Source organism: Chanodichthys erythropterus, chromosome 18, assembly GCF_024489055.1.
Source record: "Chanodichthys erythropterus isolate Z2021 chromosome 18, ASM2448905v1, whole genome shotgun sequence".
NCBI lineage: Eukaryota > Metazoa > Chordata > Actinopteri > Cypriniformes > Xenocyprididae > Chanodichthys > Chanodichthys erythropterus.
Genome location: NC_090238.1, coordinates 19,947,620 through 19,967,325, shown reverse-complemented (window position 1 = coordinate 19,967,325; position 19,706 = coordinate 19,947,620). Strand labels below are relative to the sequence as shown.

The window sequence follows — 19,706 nt, the reverse complement described above, 5'->3', positions numbered from 1 at the left end:
TAATGTGAGCAAGCATCCTATACAGTATGTTGCCTCAATCATACAAACAAATTTAATTGATTCTGAAACATATCTTATCCTCTCTTTTTGTTTCTTTCAGGAAATCAGTTTGTTTCGGCAACAATTCATTTGGACCACCTCAGTAAAGATGACGTGCTAGAACTGATCAGAATCATTAAGCCCTATGACAACAACCTTGAACTTAAGACAACAAAAGACCTAAAAGCAGCAGTGGTAAGCAACCTTGTGAATTAAAGGAAATAAAAAAGAGAAAATAGAAAAATAAATGCTAAATAGGTCTTCATCTCTTCTTCCTCTTTAGTCCCTTGGTGATCTCCGATTGAACAGTGAGGCAGGACTTCAAGCACCGGGTGTTCAGGTTAATGGGCTAAATGGACAGATAAATGCCCCAAGCCTCAAGGGTGGCATCTCAACCCCAACAGTAAATGCAGAAATGCCACAGATGGAGTTAAAAGATGCCACACCAAACTTCAGCCGCCCAGGGTTCAAAAGGCCAACTTTTGGCATGTCTGCACCAAATCTCGAAGGAGCAGGTCTGGATGGCACATTAGAAGCACCTGATGTCAGTGTGTCCACCCCTAGTCTAAACACTCCGGAGGTTTCTGTTAATGTGGATAAACCTGAATTGAAGACAAAAACGTCCAAGTTCAAAATGCCCAACTTCGGTTTACCGGCTAAAAAACCAAAGGTTAATGGTAATGTGAATTTAACCACCCCAGACATAAACACTGACCTAAAAAACCCCGATTTAAATCTGTCAGCCCCAAAGATTAATGGAGAATTTAACTCCCCTGAAGTAGACATGACCTTGCCAACAACTGAGCTCAGTGGTCCAAACCTGGACATTGAAACACCAAAAGTGAATACTGAACCTCCTTCTACCAAGTTTAAATTTCCAAAATTTAAGAAAGCAAAAACGACAAAAGTAAAAGTACCAGAGGCGAATGTTGATGCAAATCTAAATACACCAAATCTTGCACTTTCTGTCCCGAGATTAAATGCAGATGTCAGTGTCCCAAATGTTGACATTGATCTGCCAAGAGCCAATCTTGAAGCTCCAAACATAGATATTCAAACTCCTGATGTCGATATAGGTGCTCCCTCTGGCCAAATTGATGTTCATGCTCCATCTGCAAAGCACAAGTTCCCAACTCTTAAAATGCCAAAGCTAAGCTCACATAAATCAAAGTCGAAAACTCCAGATCTAAATGCAGGGATACAAGCATCAGACATGAACATGTCAGCTCCTAGGGTAGATTTGAATCTGCCAAAAGCTGAACTGGAAGGACCTAATCTAGATGTCAAGGCACCAAACCTCAACCTCTCTGCACCAGATCTAGACATTAAAACTCCAGCTGTTGATGTGCAGGCACCAGATATTGACATAGAAGCTCCATCTGGAAAGCTAAAGAAGCCGCATGTTAAACTGCCTAAATTAAATCTATCTGGGTCAAAAATTAAAGGTCCAGATGTAGACCTCAATGCACAGGGAGATCTCCAAGCACCAAACCTCATCCTCTCTGCACCAGATCTAGACATTAAAACTCCAGCTGTTGATTTGCAGGCACCAGATATCGACATAGAAGCTCCATCTGAAAAGCTAAAGAAGCCACAAGTTAAACTGCCTAAATTAAATTTATCTGGGTCAAAAATTAAAGGTCCAGATGTAGACCTCAATGCACAGGGAGATCTCCAAGCACCAAACCTCAACCTCTCTGCACCAGATCTAGACATTAAAACTCCAGCTGTTGATGTGCAGGCACCAGATATTGACATAGAAGCTCCATCTGGAAAGCTAAAGAAGCCGCATGTTAAACTGCCTAAATTAAATCTATCTGGGTCAAAAATTAAAGGTCCAGATGTAGACCTCAATGCACAGGGAGATCTCCAAGCACCGGACCTAGACCTAAAAGCTCCAGATCTCAGTCTTTCAGCACCAAAAGTGGAAGGCAAATTAAGTGGTCCAGGTGTGGATCTGAACTTGCCAGATTCGGATCTGAACTTGCCAGATGCTAATATCAAAAGTCCAAATGTTGATCTCAAAGCCCCGGACATTGACTTAAATGCTCCTAAAATAGACATTGATGCCCCCTCTGGCAAAGTCAAGCTACCTCACTTGAAGTTTCCCAAGTTTGGTCTTTCTGGAACTCGGGTTAAAACGCCAAAATTAGATGCACCTGATGTAGATGTGAACATCCCTACAGCAGAACTCAAAGGACCTAATGTAGATGTTAAAACACCTGATCTTAGTCTTTCCGCACCTAAAGTTGAAGGTGACATTTCTGCTCCCTCTGTAGACATTGATTTGCCAAAAGCCGGTTTGAAAGCTCCAACTGTGAATATTGGGGGAAAGTCACCAAATCTCTCCACACCAGATGTAGACATAAACTTGCCAAAAGCAGAGCTTGAAGGACCTGATGCAAACCTAAATGTCCCAGATGTTGACATTAATGCAACATCTGGAAAATTTAAGATGCCACATTTCAATTTGCCAAAACTGAATCTGTCTGAGCCAAAAGTAAAAGGGCCTGAGCTGGATGCTAATGCAGATCTAGATCTCTCAGTTCCCAAACCCAAAGGAGAATTAACTGACCTAAATCTTCCCAAAGCTGAGATCAGTGTGCCTGATGTGAATGCAACTTTACCAAAAGCTGAAGTCAGTGTCCCCAGTGTAGATGTCAGTTCCCCAGATTTAAAGGCTCCATCTGGAAAGTTTAAACCCATTACGTTTAAGAAATCAAAAGTTGACCTTTCCGGTCCAAAAGTGAAGAGTCCTGGGATTGACTTAAATGCAGAAGCTCCCGATCTCAGCCTCTCAGCTCCAACAGTTGATACAGATGTCAAAATGCCAGATGCTGATATAAAGCTTCCCACTGCAGATGTTGACATCAATGCTCCCAAAGCAAAGATGAAATTCCCAACATTCAAAAAGTTTCACCCATCTAGTCCAAAAGTCAAATCTCCTGATGTTGACATTGCTGCTGATGTAAGTGGACCAGATCTAAACCTATCTGCACCTGAGGTTGATAGTCCTGATGTAAATGTGAGTCTTCCCAATGCTGGGCTTGATGTAGATGTTCCCACAGCAGACGTTGACATCAATGCTCCCAAAGCAAAGATGAAATTCCCAACATTCAAAAAGTTTCACCCATCTGGTCCAAAAGTCAAATCTCCTGATGTTGACATTGCTGCTGATGTAAGAGGACCAGATCTAAACCTATCTGCACCTGAGGTTGGTAGTCCTGATGTTAACGTGAGTCTTCCCAATGCTGGGCTTGATGTAGATGTTCCCACAGCAGACGTTGACATCAATGCTCCCAAAGGAAAGAAGAAATTCCCAACATTCAAAAAGTTTCACCCATCTGGTCCAAAAGTCAAATCTCCTGATGTTGACATTGCTGCTGATGTAAGTGGACCAGATTTGAAATTATCTGCACCTGGGGTTGGTGGTCCTGATGTTGACTTGAGTCAACCAAACGCTGGGGTTGATGTAGATGTTCCAGTCATCAATGCTGAAGCTGAGGGCTCCAAGCGTCGGGTAAAATGGCCCTTCAAATGGCGTAAATCTATGGAATCAAAGGATGAGGATATTAACGGTAAAGCACCAGAAGTAGATGGTACCACTTCAGAAATAAAACTCCCCAAAAATATACCTATCTTCAAGACTCACAGTTTGCCTGCCAGCATCATTGACAGTATCTTGCAAGAACGCAGTGGAGCGGTTGACCTCAGTACTGACCCTACGAAAACAATAACTGACACGACTGTCTTTGTCTCGTCAGTCAAGACAAATCTGAAAGTTTCATCTCCATCTGTTGTAGTCAATGGACAGACAGTCGCTGTAGATATCCAGGAAAGGCTGAGGTTGTCTAACGCACGTACCACAAACCCAGATTTCGGCATATCTTCAGAACCAGGCAGCCCTACAAAAGTGAATAGAGGAACATTTAAAGTCACAAAGCCTGATGCTGAAAAGGACTATCCGGTAGTTGATACTACTAGCAAGGAAGATGATGCCAAGATGAACCTCAGCTTGAACAACATGCTTGGTTTGACAACAGATTAAAGTTTAAGTAAAACCAGGAGCCTTGTTAGTGTGGTTCCACATCCATTGCATATAGTTAATGCATATGTAAAATAATATGTACTAAAAAAAAAAAGTATTCCTAACAGTTTACATTAAAAGCGGGAGGAGTATTGATGGATTGGTGCATTATAGAATTTGACAGATGTAATTATTTTTTTATTCAGTTGAATATATATTTGTATAATGATCTGTTTAAATGTTTAATGATTGTATTGTCTCAAGATGTAAACAAGAACATGAAGGAAAATACACTGATCTATAATCTATAATTCTGTCTGTTTTGCCAGTTTTTGTAGTAATAATATATATATATTATATATATACACACATTTTTTTTATACTTTTCCATTCCAGTTTTATAATTGTATTCATCAGTATTGCAAATGAGAAAAACAACAAAACAACAAATTCTTACACCTATTAAAAACCAAATGTATGTGTGGCTTTCTGTCTGTTTCATAAAGCATGTGTCCACTATATTTGCATAAGGCACAAATCTCTTGAATTACTATAATAAAGTTTATCATATGAACAACACATGGCTAATTTATTTTAATGCTCACTTCAGATTTGATTATTATTTCATGCTGTTATGCTGGATGCCTTAAATATTAACTAAAAAAGATCCTCAAAGTATGTAAAAAAAAAAAGATGCAGTACAGCAGTAAATCATGTACAATGATTTGTTTAGTCATTCACCACTTCTGACATGAACTATGCCAATAATTCATGATGTATTGTTGATGAAAAACATTTTGTACCTACTGACATGATAAAAGATAATTATAACAAATATTCAGATACTGTGCACATAAAAGTTTTATTTTATACAGAGAACCTCTGATGATGCACACAAACAGATGTGGCTTTAAAATTCAGGAAATTACAAGCACAAAACCAACCACTTTTTAAAGAAGACAAAAAAAATCTTGTTTAGAAGAGGTAACGTTGTCAAAACCAACCCTACTATCTGCATTGTAATTGACATTTGCCTACGAATTCTGAAACAGCCACAACCTGCAAATACTTTTGATAATTTAACTGAATTTAAAACAGCTCGGATTGAATTGAGATTTAAAGGGTTAGTTCACCCAAAAATGAAATTTCTGTCATTAATTACTCACCCTCATATATTTCCACACCCGTAAGACCTTTGTTCATCTTCGGAACACAAATTAAGATTTTTTTTTTTTTTTTATAGAAAGCAACATAATTACCACATTCAAGGTCCAGAGAAGTAGTAAAGACATCGTTGAAATAGTCCATGTAACTACAGTGGTTCAACCTTAATGTTATGAAGAGAAGAGAATACTTTTTGTGCACAAAAACAAAAAAATAATAACCTTAATCAACAATTTCTTCTCTACCCTGTCATTCTCCTATGGTATTTACGTCGTATAGACAGCGCAGGCTGACAGAAATGTCATTTTTGGGTGAACTAACCCTTTAATCAAGTCCAATCAACTTCCAGATCCATGGTACTCTGCAGTATTATGCTGCTATTTTTCTGCTCCTTTCTCAGAGAATTGATAAATCTTTCTTAAAGACTCAAAATAATAGGGGGAAAAAAAGAAGTCATTTTTAAGTGCCATTCATAACAAACATGATATTAAATTCAAGTGCTCAGTAAGCAGTGCAATGGGAATTTAAATATATAATCACAATGTTTTATATGATACTCAAATTTAAATTTTGAATCTTTAACGGACTACTTCACAAACCCTCCCCACAAAACGAGTCTCATTCATAGAACACTATTCTTACATCTTGCATTCAATTCAACAAATGGTTTATAGACAAATTCATGGTTGCATAAAAGAAGGTCAACAAAGCACACCATCCTGTACCATACACTTGTAGCTAGGACTAAATTTAATTAAAACAATGCCAATAACCTCATCAATTCTCTTGTCTTTTATGTTGTTCTAATTTTTATGAACTTGAATCAACAGCAAAACAGCCGTAATCTATATGCGATTTGGCATTAATCAAAATCATGAACTACCTCTAACCTAATTTTTCCTGGGATATACTGTCAATGCCTTATTGCAGGATTTGCTGCAATGAGAAAATATAGGAAGCTGAACTACAGCTGAAATGAAGGAGATTCAGTTCGTGTGTCCTGACCAGCCACTCCTTTGTGAATGATTCATAGACCATTACTAGTGCAGGCAAGACTCAAGGTGAGAAACTGTCTCAAAACTCATTTGAATACTGAGCACAATGACTCAACATCATAAATGTTACTATTTTAAGGACACTTCATAAAACCACCAACAAGTGGCACAGCACCAGTAGATAGCTGTTTGTATTAAAAATAAATTAAACAGTGTATGACTGGAATGACACATAATTTCCAGACAGAATCTAAATGTGTAGTCACACCTGAGTGTTCTTGCCATTTCCTCCTGAAGTGCTGAGGCGCCATTGCTTATTTTTGTTGATCACCCTTCAAATCACATAGCTAATATCTGTATTTCAAAGATGTGACCCAATCTGTGACACTTGGAGTCAGCCAAAAGTTCAAAATAAACTAAGTCCAGTGTACAACCTTGTAAACACCGTCTTTGTACCACCACTGTTCACTAGTGTGTGTTCTGACCAGCTGTCCGTCCCTGCAGTCATGAATTTCAGATTCTACGAACACGTTTCATTCATTAAGATCCAGTTATTGCCAAGTCCCAGCTAATGGGCCTTCTGCCAGCGTGAGGGCCAGTCGTTCTCCATCCACCTCTGGAGCAATCGCAGCACATCGATGCGCTGGTAAAGCCGGCAAAGTTCGGTGAGCTCTGTGACAGGTTTCTGGTTGTAGCGCAGGAGGAACTCTTGAGTGGGACTGTGGTAGGTGGCGCCGTGTGTGCGCTGCTCTAGAAGCGTGAGCTCATCGTAGCTCATCCCCCAGCGGCTTGCAAAGTTCTTCCAGTTTTTGACAGTGCAGTGAGTTGGGTCCAGCTTCAGCCTTAGGGTGTACAGAAGGTCTTCGTCGTTCATGAGGTCACTGATTTTGGGTGGAGGGGCAGAACACAAACACTCCTTACAGGACTGACGTTCTTTACTAAAGTCTAGAGAGTGGGGAAAGGAAAGCAGACATTATGAGTGCATAAACTCCACTGTCAATATATCAAAAATTCTAATTCAACAGTAAAAATACCACATAGGTAACACACTTTACAATAAGGATTCATTATTTAACATGAAATAACAATGAACAATACTTCTACAGCATTTACTGAAATTAGACAAAGTTAATTTCAACATTTACTAATACAATTTTTAAAATCATTACTTTCAGTAACAATAATTCACGAGTTCACATAAACATAAAATTAGATAGAGTAATGCGTATTTGGCGTGGTGTCCAGGGGGAGGGCACCGAGCTCGGAATTTTGGCCCGAACCCAAAGTACTCTGAGAGATAGAACGAGAAGTGAGGAGATGGGGTGGTGGAGGGATGCTGATAAACTGTCAACGAACAGAGGTAAGTCTGCAGTACATATATAACTCTTGTTCTTGGTTGATTAGCTGAATGCTTTCCACTTGTGCTAATTAGTCTAATTATCTGCACCTGCTCCTCCCGAATTTTGTTATTAAAACATAATTTAATAAATGTTTTAAAATATATTGCTCATTGTTAGTTCATGTTACCTAATGCATTTATTAATGTTAAAAATGAGACTTATTGTAAAGTGTTACTAATGTATATAATATCTACAAATAATCTTAACATTTTCAATGCACAATTTCAGTTTAGTAAAGTATTTCTTTAGAATTCTTCTCCAATTTGTTCTAAATTGAAACTTTAGTGTGAACAGAAGATTACTACACTGGAAAGCAATTTACATGGTGACAATACCATATCAGTGGATTTGAGATTTTAAATTAAATCGGCCAATTGTTCATGCTCATTTGCTTGAGTGAATTTGGATGTGCCTTTTCCATCTTCTTGGGCCAGTTGTTCAAAAAGTTTAATCTGGATCAGAATGATCTGGATTTGGAAATCCCATGTTTCAATATCCAGGATCAGGTAATCCATCTTACTTTTGTGCTGGTTTTTCAAAGCAAAATTGGATGGGATCACCCTGATCCAGATACACACTTTTTCAGATTGTCAAATCCGGATTACTAGTGCTCTACGAAGCCCCTAAAGGGACATGGTGATGGAGCAAAAGAATATTTAATAATATTTCAATGCGTTTGCGTTCTCTCAAAAGTTCTGCATAGTGTTCACCCGTGAAACTTTGCTCAAAGAACTTGGTTCAATGTGCCAATGTACAGTAGTTTGCAAACAGTGATAAAAACACTTTAAATTAAATATAATATTTGTTTGATATTTATAGCTGTTTGGGGATTATTTTATGGCACCAAAATCTCTTTTTTACTTTACAGTAGGTTACCGAAAATCTAAATATGTAGCCTAATGTCTACATTTAATTTATTACTTTAAAAGTTAAACTAATCAAGAGCAAAATAAAAAATGAATGTGTGTATACAACATGATACAAATGTTGTATTTTTTTGACCAGTTTTAAAGTTTTATTAAATTTTTGTCTGTTGGGATCAGTGTAATCCAGATTTTTTGGATCAAAGCCATTCCAATCTTTCTAAAATGTTTTGAACAACAAACTGTTGATTTTATGTATCCAGATCAAAACCGAGATTGGATTTTGTGATCTGATTTCAGAATCCTTTTTTTTCCTTTTGAACAACCGATTTTCAAGTTTTGATCCAATCCTAAAGACAAAATAACTGGGACCCTGGGGCCAGTTGTTCAAAAAGTTTAATCTGGATCAGAATAATCTGGATTTGGAAATCCCATGTTTTGCTATCCAGGATCAGGTAATCCATCTTACTTTTGTGCTGGTTTTTCAAAGAAAAATTGGATTGGATCACCATGATCCAGATACACACTTTTCCAGATTACCAAATCTGGATTACCAGTGCTCTACGGAGCCCCTAAAGGGACATAATGATAGAAAAAAATATGGGTTTTGAATTAAATATAATATTTTTGTTGGATATTTACAGCTGTTTGGGGATTGTTTTATGGCACCAAAATCTTTTTTACTTTACAGTAGGTTACCGAAAGGCTAAATATGTAGGTTAATGTCTACTTCTAATTTATTTAACAGTTAAACTAATCAAGAGCAAAATAAAAAAAATGTGTATATTACACTATATGTGTATATTACACTATATAAATGTTGTATTTTTTTGACCAGTTTTAAAGTTTTACTGCATTTTTCTCCTGGAATCCACCTTGAAATCCTACCCCTGTTAGGATCAGGATAATCCTGTTTTTTTTGGATCAAAGTTATCCAAATCCTACTGACAAGTTCTGAACAACACAAACTGAAGGTTTGATCCAGATTAAAACTAGGATTGGATTTTGTGATCTAATCTGATTTCAGAATCCTTTTTTCCTTTTGAACAACCCATTTTCAAGATATGATCCAATCCTATAGCCAAAATATGATCGGATTACTTTTGAACAACCGGCCCTTGATGCTCACTTAAAGCTAATCTTTAAAGCTACACTATGTAACTTTGCATCTTGCAGAAGAACACTGTAGCCAGAGCTACTGCTCTCCGTTTCAGCGGTTGTCGTCCCACCCGGCCTAAAATACTCTGAATATAAACACTTATTACAGGCATACCGTAGTGACTGAGAAGACAAAAACATGGTTTAGAAGATAAATTCATGATGTACTCCCTCATTATGTCAATTTTGAAAGAAAAAAGGTACAGTGTATTTTTTTAACACTGTTAAAAGTACAAATTTCAATTTCTGTCATGTGGTGACAGTGTACTAAATACTAGTATTCTACCATTGACACATACCTGATGAAACAGAAGCAGATGGAATAAATTCAGTAGAGTCATTTTCCACAGGCTGGGTGATAAAGAAGAGATGTTAAGGCTTATGTATTAAAAGAAGACTCTATCATGACACTTAGCACAAACACATTAAAATAAGTGGTACAGAACATATGAATCCACAGCCGTAAAGAAAGATGTAGTGGGGAATAACCGCACAGTCCCGATCAGTGGAATGAAATGCAGCCTTTGGCATTTACACAAAAACCACATGTGTGTTACACAGCCCACATCATACAACTCTTCAAGAATCAGTACACCACACAGTGTGTGGTTTGGATCTCTAAATAAGGATGTTGTCAGATATGAGTATGTGACTTCAGCAAATAATGACAAAGTGATCAGACCTAACTGTAGGCAAGGAAATTATCTCAGGCAACTGAAAGATCACATGACTCACCTGTCGTATTCTGTCCACCGCTGATGACAGATAACCAGGGGGAACAGAACTGAGCTGTAGGGTTACAGGATCTGTAGATAATGAGAGGTCACATTTCTATAAATACATTTTTTATTAACACTATGTCTTCATGTCCTATTGAACATGATTATATGGAAAGTGTGGAGGCTGGCCAAAAGGTCACCATTCTCAATACCTGAACTAAGATCAGCAGAATTTATTAAATAAGCAGACAGGAAATGACAGACAACAATCACTACCAATACAACCAGCACCAATGTAAATAAACAATAAATACCTCTGATACCTTGTGGATCAGTAGTGACCTGAACAGGGTAATTTGACCTTAGAGACTGAAACAAAGAAAAAAAAGAAAAAAAAAAAAACATCAGCAAAGACCCCCAGAGGTCAAACTCACATCACACACATCTGAATCAAGACCTTAGAGGAAAACAATACACCTTTGTTCCTCTTGCTACATGTTGGGACACATTAGAAGAGAGGAGGTGCGTACAGTGTAGTGAAGGGGGGGGGAATTAAACTTTCAGATGTGTGGATGAATGAGCAGAGAACATGCTAGAACAAACCTCTGAGGGCATCACACAACAATTTAAAAAGAGTGGGTTTTAAAACATGCTCCTCCCATCCAACGCTACTTTGATATCATGTATGAAAATCATGTCTAACTAACATAATCAGTGGCATTTGATCACAATATGAAAGACGACAATGTTTACAACTCGTGTAGTCTGTCATAACAAACCAAAACTAAACATCACATATGATTCAACGAATGTGTCAGTGCAGTGGGTATTACCCAACGGCTTCAATACATAGCATTCCAACTAACTCTTCTGAATGAGTCAAGTATGACATTTACTTAAATAAGTACATGAAATGTTTGTTTTGGAGAAATAAAAAGCATACCATATCTGTAATGAAGCTGCTGGGATCAGTGTCCTCCACCGGTTCAGAAGCCACTCTCCCTGCAAAAAACGAAACAAAAACGCGGTGAAACACCACATCATGTCAACACTGCCGCGTCAATGTTTCTGAATATAAATATACAGAATTTGTGCTTGTGTATGTATATGAAGAGAAAACGTACTGGTTAAGACAAACGGTGATGATACGCAAGAACAAAATATGACAAGTGTGATGGTATTTGATTATTTTCTATTTAAGAAGAAAATCTTAACAACCTGTTATTGTTTTGTCGCAAAAAAGGCTCCTCGTCTATTCAAGTTACTTTAAGGGTGCCGGATTCCAAAAAGACGAGCAGTAGCAGTTCACAAACACTTCTCAGAAGCTCTATGACAATTACGGAACCAACAAGCAGCATATAGACAGGGAGGATTGCGAGTAACTGCGAGAGGAAGGAAGTGTGCGAGACGCATGTGAGTTTATATGTGTCAAAGCCTCTGTGCATGTGTAATTCAGTGGCATCACTGGCATGTGGCAGATTCAAACACAGATCTCGGCTTTCATGGTACAGAGACAATGATCATCAGAGCCGGCACCAAGACACACAAAATGGGGGGACATTCATAATGGGGGGGGGGGGGGGGGTTGATCTTTTAACATCACTTATAGGCTACATTAAAGGTGCAATATGTAATATTTTCTGCCTGCTAGAGGTCGCTAGAGGCCTATTCAAAACAAAGGTGTGGCTTGATGATGCCAAGTTTGAGCACGGAATCTTGGGAAATGTGGTCTTCACCTCAATGGCCGGTGGAAAAAAATTGGGGTAGGATTTCGGGAAGAACTCATGTTCATGGATGAGAATATTAACGTTACTGTAGTATGAAGCAGAGCAGGAGCGAGTGTTGTGGGAGCTGAACTAGGCCGCTGAAGCGATTGTGCAACACACGCCTCACGAGCAGCAGAACTTTTATTACAAATATTAACAAAATATTTAACATTGGCCTAGTGGTTTTTGGATATTTTACTGCAAAATTCTTACATATTGCACCTTTAAGCGACATTAAGCTTTTTCTCCCATAAAAAACGTTATAAAGAAAAACACTTAACGTGTAATTAAACTCATTGTGTTCATATTCTGGGCTTGTCTGCTTTGCTGTACATAGTATGGTTTATTAGTATGATGTTTACTGAGTTTGGTCTGTTAATATCACTGTCTTAGTACATTAAGTACACGGTCTTATTTCAAAATATTCACAAACTTGTTAACTATATATGAATTATATGATATATTCTGATATATGACAGATATGTAGAAGTAAATGTGTTTTAAAACATAATGATCATGTTAGTTGATAAAACAGAGGATCTGTACATCACAAATTCATCCATTTTTCCCCAAATACATAAACATAAGTGGCTGTTGAACTGGGAGAAGAGAGTAAACATTATTGTTTCATGCGCAATGCATCTGATATGAATAAAAGACTTTGTAAAATTATAATTGAAAGGATTATTGCAGCTTCCATATCAGAGTATGGAATTTGCATTTAACAAACTATAAATGTCTTTTTTTATATATAACATAGTATTTCATTTAAATGTCTTTTTAAATCAGGGTTTATGCAGGTTTCAGTAAGTCAAATTTAAGACCTTTTTAAGACATTTTAAGACCATAAAGACTGAAATTTAAGACCTACACGACGCATTACCAAAAAATATTCAAATCAAAGAAATTCTGAAAAAATCATTTTATTTCAATGAATTCAGTCATTGAAAAAGCATTTATTTAATTTACAGATAAAGCAATCACATTAGTAACCTTCCACACACATCAATGTGCCAAATGCCCAAAACCTTAGGCCCAAAATTAAAATAGGCTAAAACAAACTTGCCCTCAAATAGAATAGATTTCATTTCATTATTTATTTACATTACAAAACAGCATATTAATAGCCTAATAAAGATTGAACAGGCTACTCCAACCCATGTAACAACCAATGTAGCACACACACCTACACCAGATAATCCATTTTAGATAGATAGATACTTACCTCGGGATAATTAGAGTATCTATCTAACATGGATTATCTGATATATGTATGTATGTGTGTGTGTGTGTGTGTGTGTGTGTGTGTGTGTGTGTGTGTGTGTGTGTGTGTGTGTGTGTGTGTGTGTGTGTGTGTGTGTCCCGCACTGTCCCATGAACTGTGAGCCCAGGTACCTCGACTAAACTATTTCATTGTTCCAGAACAATGGTCCTGTTGGTCTGATTTTGGCTTTCATTGAACGTTACGACCTATGGTTACGACATACGGCCCGGTAAGAGTACGAATCAATTCCCTCTTTATAAACTCCCCCAATCCAAATCTCGCCATAAGCGATCTTGTTGGGCCCGCAAGAGAACGGCTTCGCGATTACTGAATTGGGGAACATCACTTGGAAGAGATCGCTAATCTCACTGTTGCTATTAAATGAGTGGTGTTTGTTTAGTCACCGTGTGTAGTATACAAATCACCTCGGCTTTCGATGTGTCAGTCGCTCCAAAAGTACCCCGAAGGTTGTTCGACGGAGCTGTGATGATATTGCGCTGGAGACCGGAGGGACCAGGCATTGAGGAGGACGACGGCAGTGGTGAGGCTAATTGGCTGAGTCCGCTGAAGGGATTTTGCGGCTAGCTTGTGTTTCTCCGCTCTGGCGTGTGACTCCAGCGCCTTTACACCGCTTCACACCCAGACTCTCTAACTGATTTTTTTTTTTTTTTTTTTTTTTTGCAAAGTTTGCAGTGAGCCTCGTACCTGGAGCTGGGTACCGCTTGTAACCAACAGCAGAAATCGCTGTGATCTAGCCATGTCTCGTTGAAAGTACACTTTCCCATTTTCCACACGTAGCCGAACTTTAACAAACTCTGAGGAGACGCAGACGTATTTCGCGGGCAGGTATTACATTTATCACGGGATTTGTAGTTTTATCACCGCGTATACCAACACCAATATACCCCAGAAAGAACTACGACTCGCTACTTTTTTGCTACTTTGTAATAACTTTCAGCAGGTAGCGTTTCTGGAAATGGGTAAAAAAATTTAAGACCTGACTAAATGAAATTTAAGACCTCTGATGAAAATCTGGCCGTTTTTAAGACTTTTTAAGGCCTTAAATTTAAAGTTCAGAATTTTAGACTTTTTAAGACTTTTTAAGACCCCGCGGAAACCCTGTAAATGTCTGAAACCTCAAATAAACATTATGTGATTGAAAACACTGCCAGCAGCTTGAAAGCAGGATTGAATTTAGCAGTGAAGCCCTGAACATTCTAATCACACCAGTGTGATCGTATACGTTAAAGGGTTAAATCGATCACGTTTCAGGGGTGAAGGGGGGACAAATTGAAACTGAGGGGGCACAAATCAGATCTGAGGGGGCAATGCCCCCTTTTGCCCCCTCGTGGCGCCGGGCCTGCACTAGATGATAAGACAATCAAACTAATCATATTGAATGGTGCTCGCAATTAAATATTGATTAGCTTTGTTCAGTCAGGAAAATGTTTCATTTCATCTGGATAAGCCTGAATGCAAAACTCATGCTGCGTTCACGCCACCTTGTAATTACCAGAATCTTGAGATGACAACACATGATGTTATATTCGGAGCTGTTCAAGATATCTTATGTAATTTTTCTTATCTAGGAAATGCTACTTGATTTAAGAATTTTTAGATATTTTGGACTGGAAACAAGAAAAATGCTAAGTAAGAAAAAAAAAATTCCAGTGAATTGAGCCGTTTAGACCAAATTCTCTGAAGAGACACAATTAATTTAGGCTTTTATTCACATTTAAACATTCATCAACTCACACATCAGTTGTGGTAAACAGAAGCTCAAGCATGTTTGCTTGACGCATGCGAGATCCAATGAGGTTTATTCTCAGGTGTTACACAGCACATTTGAGCTTCTTCAAGAGGTTTGTTCTCTTGCATCATTCAGGTTCAGTTGAGCTTCTGTTTATGTTCCCTGATCAATGTTTATATGTGAATAAAAGCCTAAATTCAATCTGTTCATCATATAAAGTCTCTTTAGAAAATTTGAACTAAACTGCTCATTGCAAATTATTTAGTTTTACGATCTATTTATGAACTTTCTAAAGCCTCAGAGTGGTAGTTGCGAAGGCAGTCTATGGAGGTACAGAAAGCTCTCAGATTTCATTTAAAAAGATTTTCATTTGTGTTCCAAAAATAAGCAAAAAATCTTACGGATTTGGAACAACATGAGGGTGAGTAATTAATGACATGTCTTTTTAAATGTCTGAAATGACATTAGTGACAATTTTCATTTTTTTGGTGACCTATCCTTTTGAATAACACAAATATACTTTATCTTTTTAATCTCACGCTATTAACCAGTCTTTGCTGCTGACCTTTGATGATCCAATTCAGCCATACTATAAGCAAAAATGACTTGAGATAAACATCACATTTGGGTTTAATTTTTGCTTTGTTTTTATTGCTTAAGTAAGTGTAATCCAGAATGGCAGCACAGCTGAAATGTTTGTTTGAGCTGCGTCTTTTACTCTAAATGCGTGAATTTGCATTTCCTCCAACCTGAGGCTCATTAATTTCACTCAAAAAGTAATGCATTATGTTACTTTTTATCACCTGGGCCATGCATGTTTTTTGTTTTTTTTTACAAACTTAGGGAGTAACACAATATTGTAATGTATTACTTTTAAAAGTAACTTTCCCCAACACTATGATGTTAGCCCTGAAATTATAACAGCATTGGGTCAATAAGCACTTGGATCAGTCCAAGTTCCTGATAAATAAGTATCCAAAGCATTTTTTTTTTTAACTTTTATCATTTGTCTCATTTCCGAGAAAGCAAGACTTTCATTATACTGAGTTAGGCTAAAGGCACAGTGGAGACAACTTCAGACATCAGACAGAAAATACTGACTGTTTCCTATGGTCTGGTGAGGGAAAAGATTGATCATGTTGACTGGTTATCACCCCAGTCTCACCCACACCAGATAGCTTAACCTCTAGTTGTAACACACAACAGGGTGTAAGTGTTGACCACTGCTACACACGAAAGACAGATACAATTCAGAGGAATCAAGAGGTTATTTGGTTTCCTAAAAGTCCTTGAAGAAAACTTGAGTGTGAAATATAAAGGGTATTTTCTAAGAAATCCCATCACCCGAAACAGGATGTTGGCCGTCAAGTGATCATGGTGACTGCTGAAAGTACAGGCAGGGAAAAAACAAGCAACAAACTCTGATGTAAGCATCAAACCGGAAAGAGTACCTAGCACCTTGAGCTGATGTTATCTGTGGAAAGATATTTTCATTTCTTCTGCCCCACTGCAAAAAATACCCAATACTAAAAAAAAAAAAAAAAAAAAAGTCTATGCAAAATGATTTTATATCAATATCTGGTACAAATGTTTTACTCATTCAGAATCCAGAATCAGAATCCAGATTTTTTTTTTTTTTTTTTTTACTGCAGTAAAGAAATAAACTAAAGCTGATGGACAGATCTATCTACACGTGCCACATTTAGCCCCAGTCGGTACTGCAGACGAATCCAAACCTGTGCGGCCAGCATCCATTCATGAGTGTTTCTGCTCAGCCAGGGAATGCAGAGAGCGTGTAGCTGCATGCTCGGGATGCACTTGAACAGATAAAATGTAAACCACATCATAATATAATCCTGCAGGGCAAAACCCTCTGCACAGATCTTCTTCTGCATGGCCACCCATACACTAACAGAAGCAACACAAACAAATACTGCAGTATAAACCTGGTCACCTCCACATACAAAAAAGAAAAGCCTTTGAAAATCAAAACAGCAAGTTTTAGTAACTCAATAAAAATAAATAAAAATATAAATTTATTCATAAAAACTGCATCCGTTTAGCTGAAGTCACACCATAGACTACAGCATAAGCCAGTTCAAGTCCACCTAGGTTGCGCTTGATGTGTCCTATACATATACATACATACATACATACATACATACATATATATATATATATATATATATATATATATATATATATATATATATATATATATATATATATATATATCCAAACCGCACATGGATTTGTCCACTTATGCAACAACTGTTCTTTAAAATGTAATTATATTCATCGTTTGCAACTGCATTATTTAGAACAACTGAAAACCAAGTAGCCTACACAAACACCGAAACAACAACAATCACTCACTTTGCACGTTTTATCCAGGAACAAAGAAAGTTTAGTAAAGATCACAAAGATTTACTTACCAAAAGTAAACGCCTTCAAGCTCGTCATGTTCACTACGATTGTTCCAAACATAGAGGAGAAGTTCGCTGATGACCTTTATACGACTGCTGGATGAAAATGCTGTGTACGGCGCCGGTGTTTACTTCACCTGTGAGCTCGTCTCTGCGCGTGCTGTCCTGGCAGATATAATCTACACAACAACCTTTAAACTACCTGAATCAACTTTTCTTGCACAGCATATCAGACATATAACGTTACTTGTGTGACGCGAGCTGTGTGAGAGCAGAACGGAGCGCTCAAGAATCTCTCTCCCACTCAAGGAAATTGCGTAGATGCACGAACATTTACGCCATAGATAACGCCATATTTTCTCACCTCTGCCTCTGTGGGCTACTATAGCTAAGGTTGAATGATTCCGAGGGAAAACAAATATTGAACAGGCATTGTTCATGCTTTGTATAAAAGTATCTGCCAAATGCAAACATTACACCTTGTTAATGAAAATTATTAATAATTGTGTGGACAAACAATAAAGTAATATTTTTCCTGAGTTCGCAAACATATACACTTTCAAAAATATTTAAGTTAACTATGCTAATTTGTGTGTAAACTTTATTTTTAACTTGATTTTGGAGGAAATAAAAAATAGCAAGTGAGCAAACTTACCTGTTACAATTAGGCTACCCGTCTTACCCGTTACTTTTTACATTTTATTACTAATATTTACATTTTTCTGTTTCAGTTTAAGCTTGTTGCATGACCTATTTCTAACCTGATGGGCGTATTGCCAAAAATAACCCCTGACCCATTATGTGTAATACAGCGGTTGGAAAATCCTCCCTCAAAAATAGGCTACTAGTTTTAGAGTTTGCGTAACGTTACTTGTTTAATTATACTTGTGAGGACCAAATGTCCTCACTTACATAGTGGTGTAGTCTACGTGATACGCAGGTATACGCCGTATACCCACTAGGAAAGATCAAGGATTTCCGTATACCCACTTAAAAAAGCACAAGGATACGTAACCATCCAATAAATCAGATTTCCAATAAATAAGATTTGTGGTTTGTTACTTTTGACATGAAACAAAGTTTCATATTTCAAATTCTGCCCATTTTACAACGAAATTAAAAAAAAAAACAAAAACAAAACATAAATACCGTTTTGGCGCTCTTTGATGTGTAACGCCTTATCAGTTCAAGAGAAGCGGTAGCGTAAAGCACACATGAACTGACCCTCTACTCCGTTTTCATACCAGTTTCAGCGTTGAATAAACATGAATGAACTTCTAAAGGTATGTTAAAAGATACAGAACAACTTAATGAAATCCATATCATGTCTTGTGTATTTGCATAATCGGTGTTTCAACTGCGGAAAGACGTTAATAACAGCTTGTAAACACGTAACGTCAAATTTAGGCTAATGTTCAGGCATGAAAATCCCTCACCTTTCGGCGAAATTCGCCGTTTTGAAACCAAAATAGGTGACCTACTTGAATCGTGTAGATTCGATGAGAATTTTTTTTTTGAAGGGGGGGGGTTCATATTCAGTGAACTGCGAACAGGTGCACGTGCCAGAAGGGAGCGCGAGATTCGGTGAACTGCGACCTGCGATTCAGTGAACTGTGAACAGATGCGCGTGCCAGAAGGGCGCGCGAGTGCATGGAAATATTAACGCGAAGGGCCTTGCATCACAGACCACCATCAGAAGCTGAAAGCACGCCTGGCCTCGGCGATTTACCTGACTGTATTTGGTGAGTGATAGCAGGGCTCGACAGGACTGCCCGATGGCCCGGGGCCAGTGTGAACGACGCTCGGGACAGTAGACGCACCGGTCACTTGCCCGATCGGGCCAGTGCTGTAGGGTGTGCGTTATATATCGTCTATAATATCGTAGGCTAATTGTTGATTTAACGATCTGAAATTATCGAGTATGTCCCTCACTTTACAAGTCTTATGTTACTAGAAACAGCATAGTTGTTACCTACAGTTAAAGTGTACGCTTTCACTGCGTGATTTAGTCTATTAAAATGCCCCCAAAATTCAAGATAAGGGGCAAAAATGGCCCTGTATATATTTCATATATAATTTATTAAAGTTAATCAATATTACACAAAGAGCTCAGTTTTTCTCCAAATATTAGCATG

General features: G+C 37.8%; 2 protein-coding genes across 5 annotated transcripts; one reads left to right on the top strand and one right to left on the bottom strand.

Annotated features, from left to right (window-relative positions):
• Window positions 1-96: 96 nt before the first annotated feature.
• Window positions 97-4,087, top strand: si:ch211-125o16.4 (neuroblast differentiation-associated protein AHNAK; the record flags this gene model as incomplete). The annotated part of the gene is made up of 4 exons (XM_067366904.1): window positions 97-234; window positions 323-434; window positions 534-1,573; window positions 1,706-4,087. Coding segments are annotated over 4 exons (3,672 nt in total), but the record flags the coding sequence as incomplete, so codon positions are not given.
• An 822-nt stretch (window positions 4,088-4,909) lies between these two features.
• Window positions 4,910-17,855, bottom strand: edaradd (EDAR-associated death domain). Of its 4 annotated transcripts, none has more exons than XM_067367288.1 (6): window positions 17,581-17,855; window positions 11,309-11,367; window positions 10,680-10,734; window positions 10,382-10,452; window positions 9,946-9,997; window positions 4,910-7,170 (listed from the first exon to the last, which is right to left on the bottom strand). In XM_067367288.1, the coding sequence occupies exons 1-6, from the start codon at window positions 17,630-17,632 to the stop codon at window positions 6,794-6,796; spliced, it is 666 nt and encodes a 221-aa protein (XP_067223389.1). In that variant the 5' UTR covers window positions 17,633-17,855; the 3' UTR covers window positions 4,910-6,793. The 4 variants fall into 4 exon arrangements, with proteins under 4 accessions (XP_067223389.1, XP_067223390.1, XP_067223391.1 ...); XM_067367289.1 differs by having other exon boundaries at window positions 10,689-10,734; XM_067367290.1 differs by lacking the exon at window positions 17,581-17,855 and adding an exon at window positions 11,584-11,735.
• Between the last annotated feature and the right edge of the window lie 1,851 nt (window positions 17,856-19,706).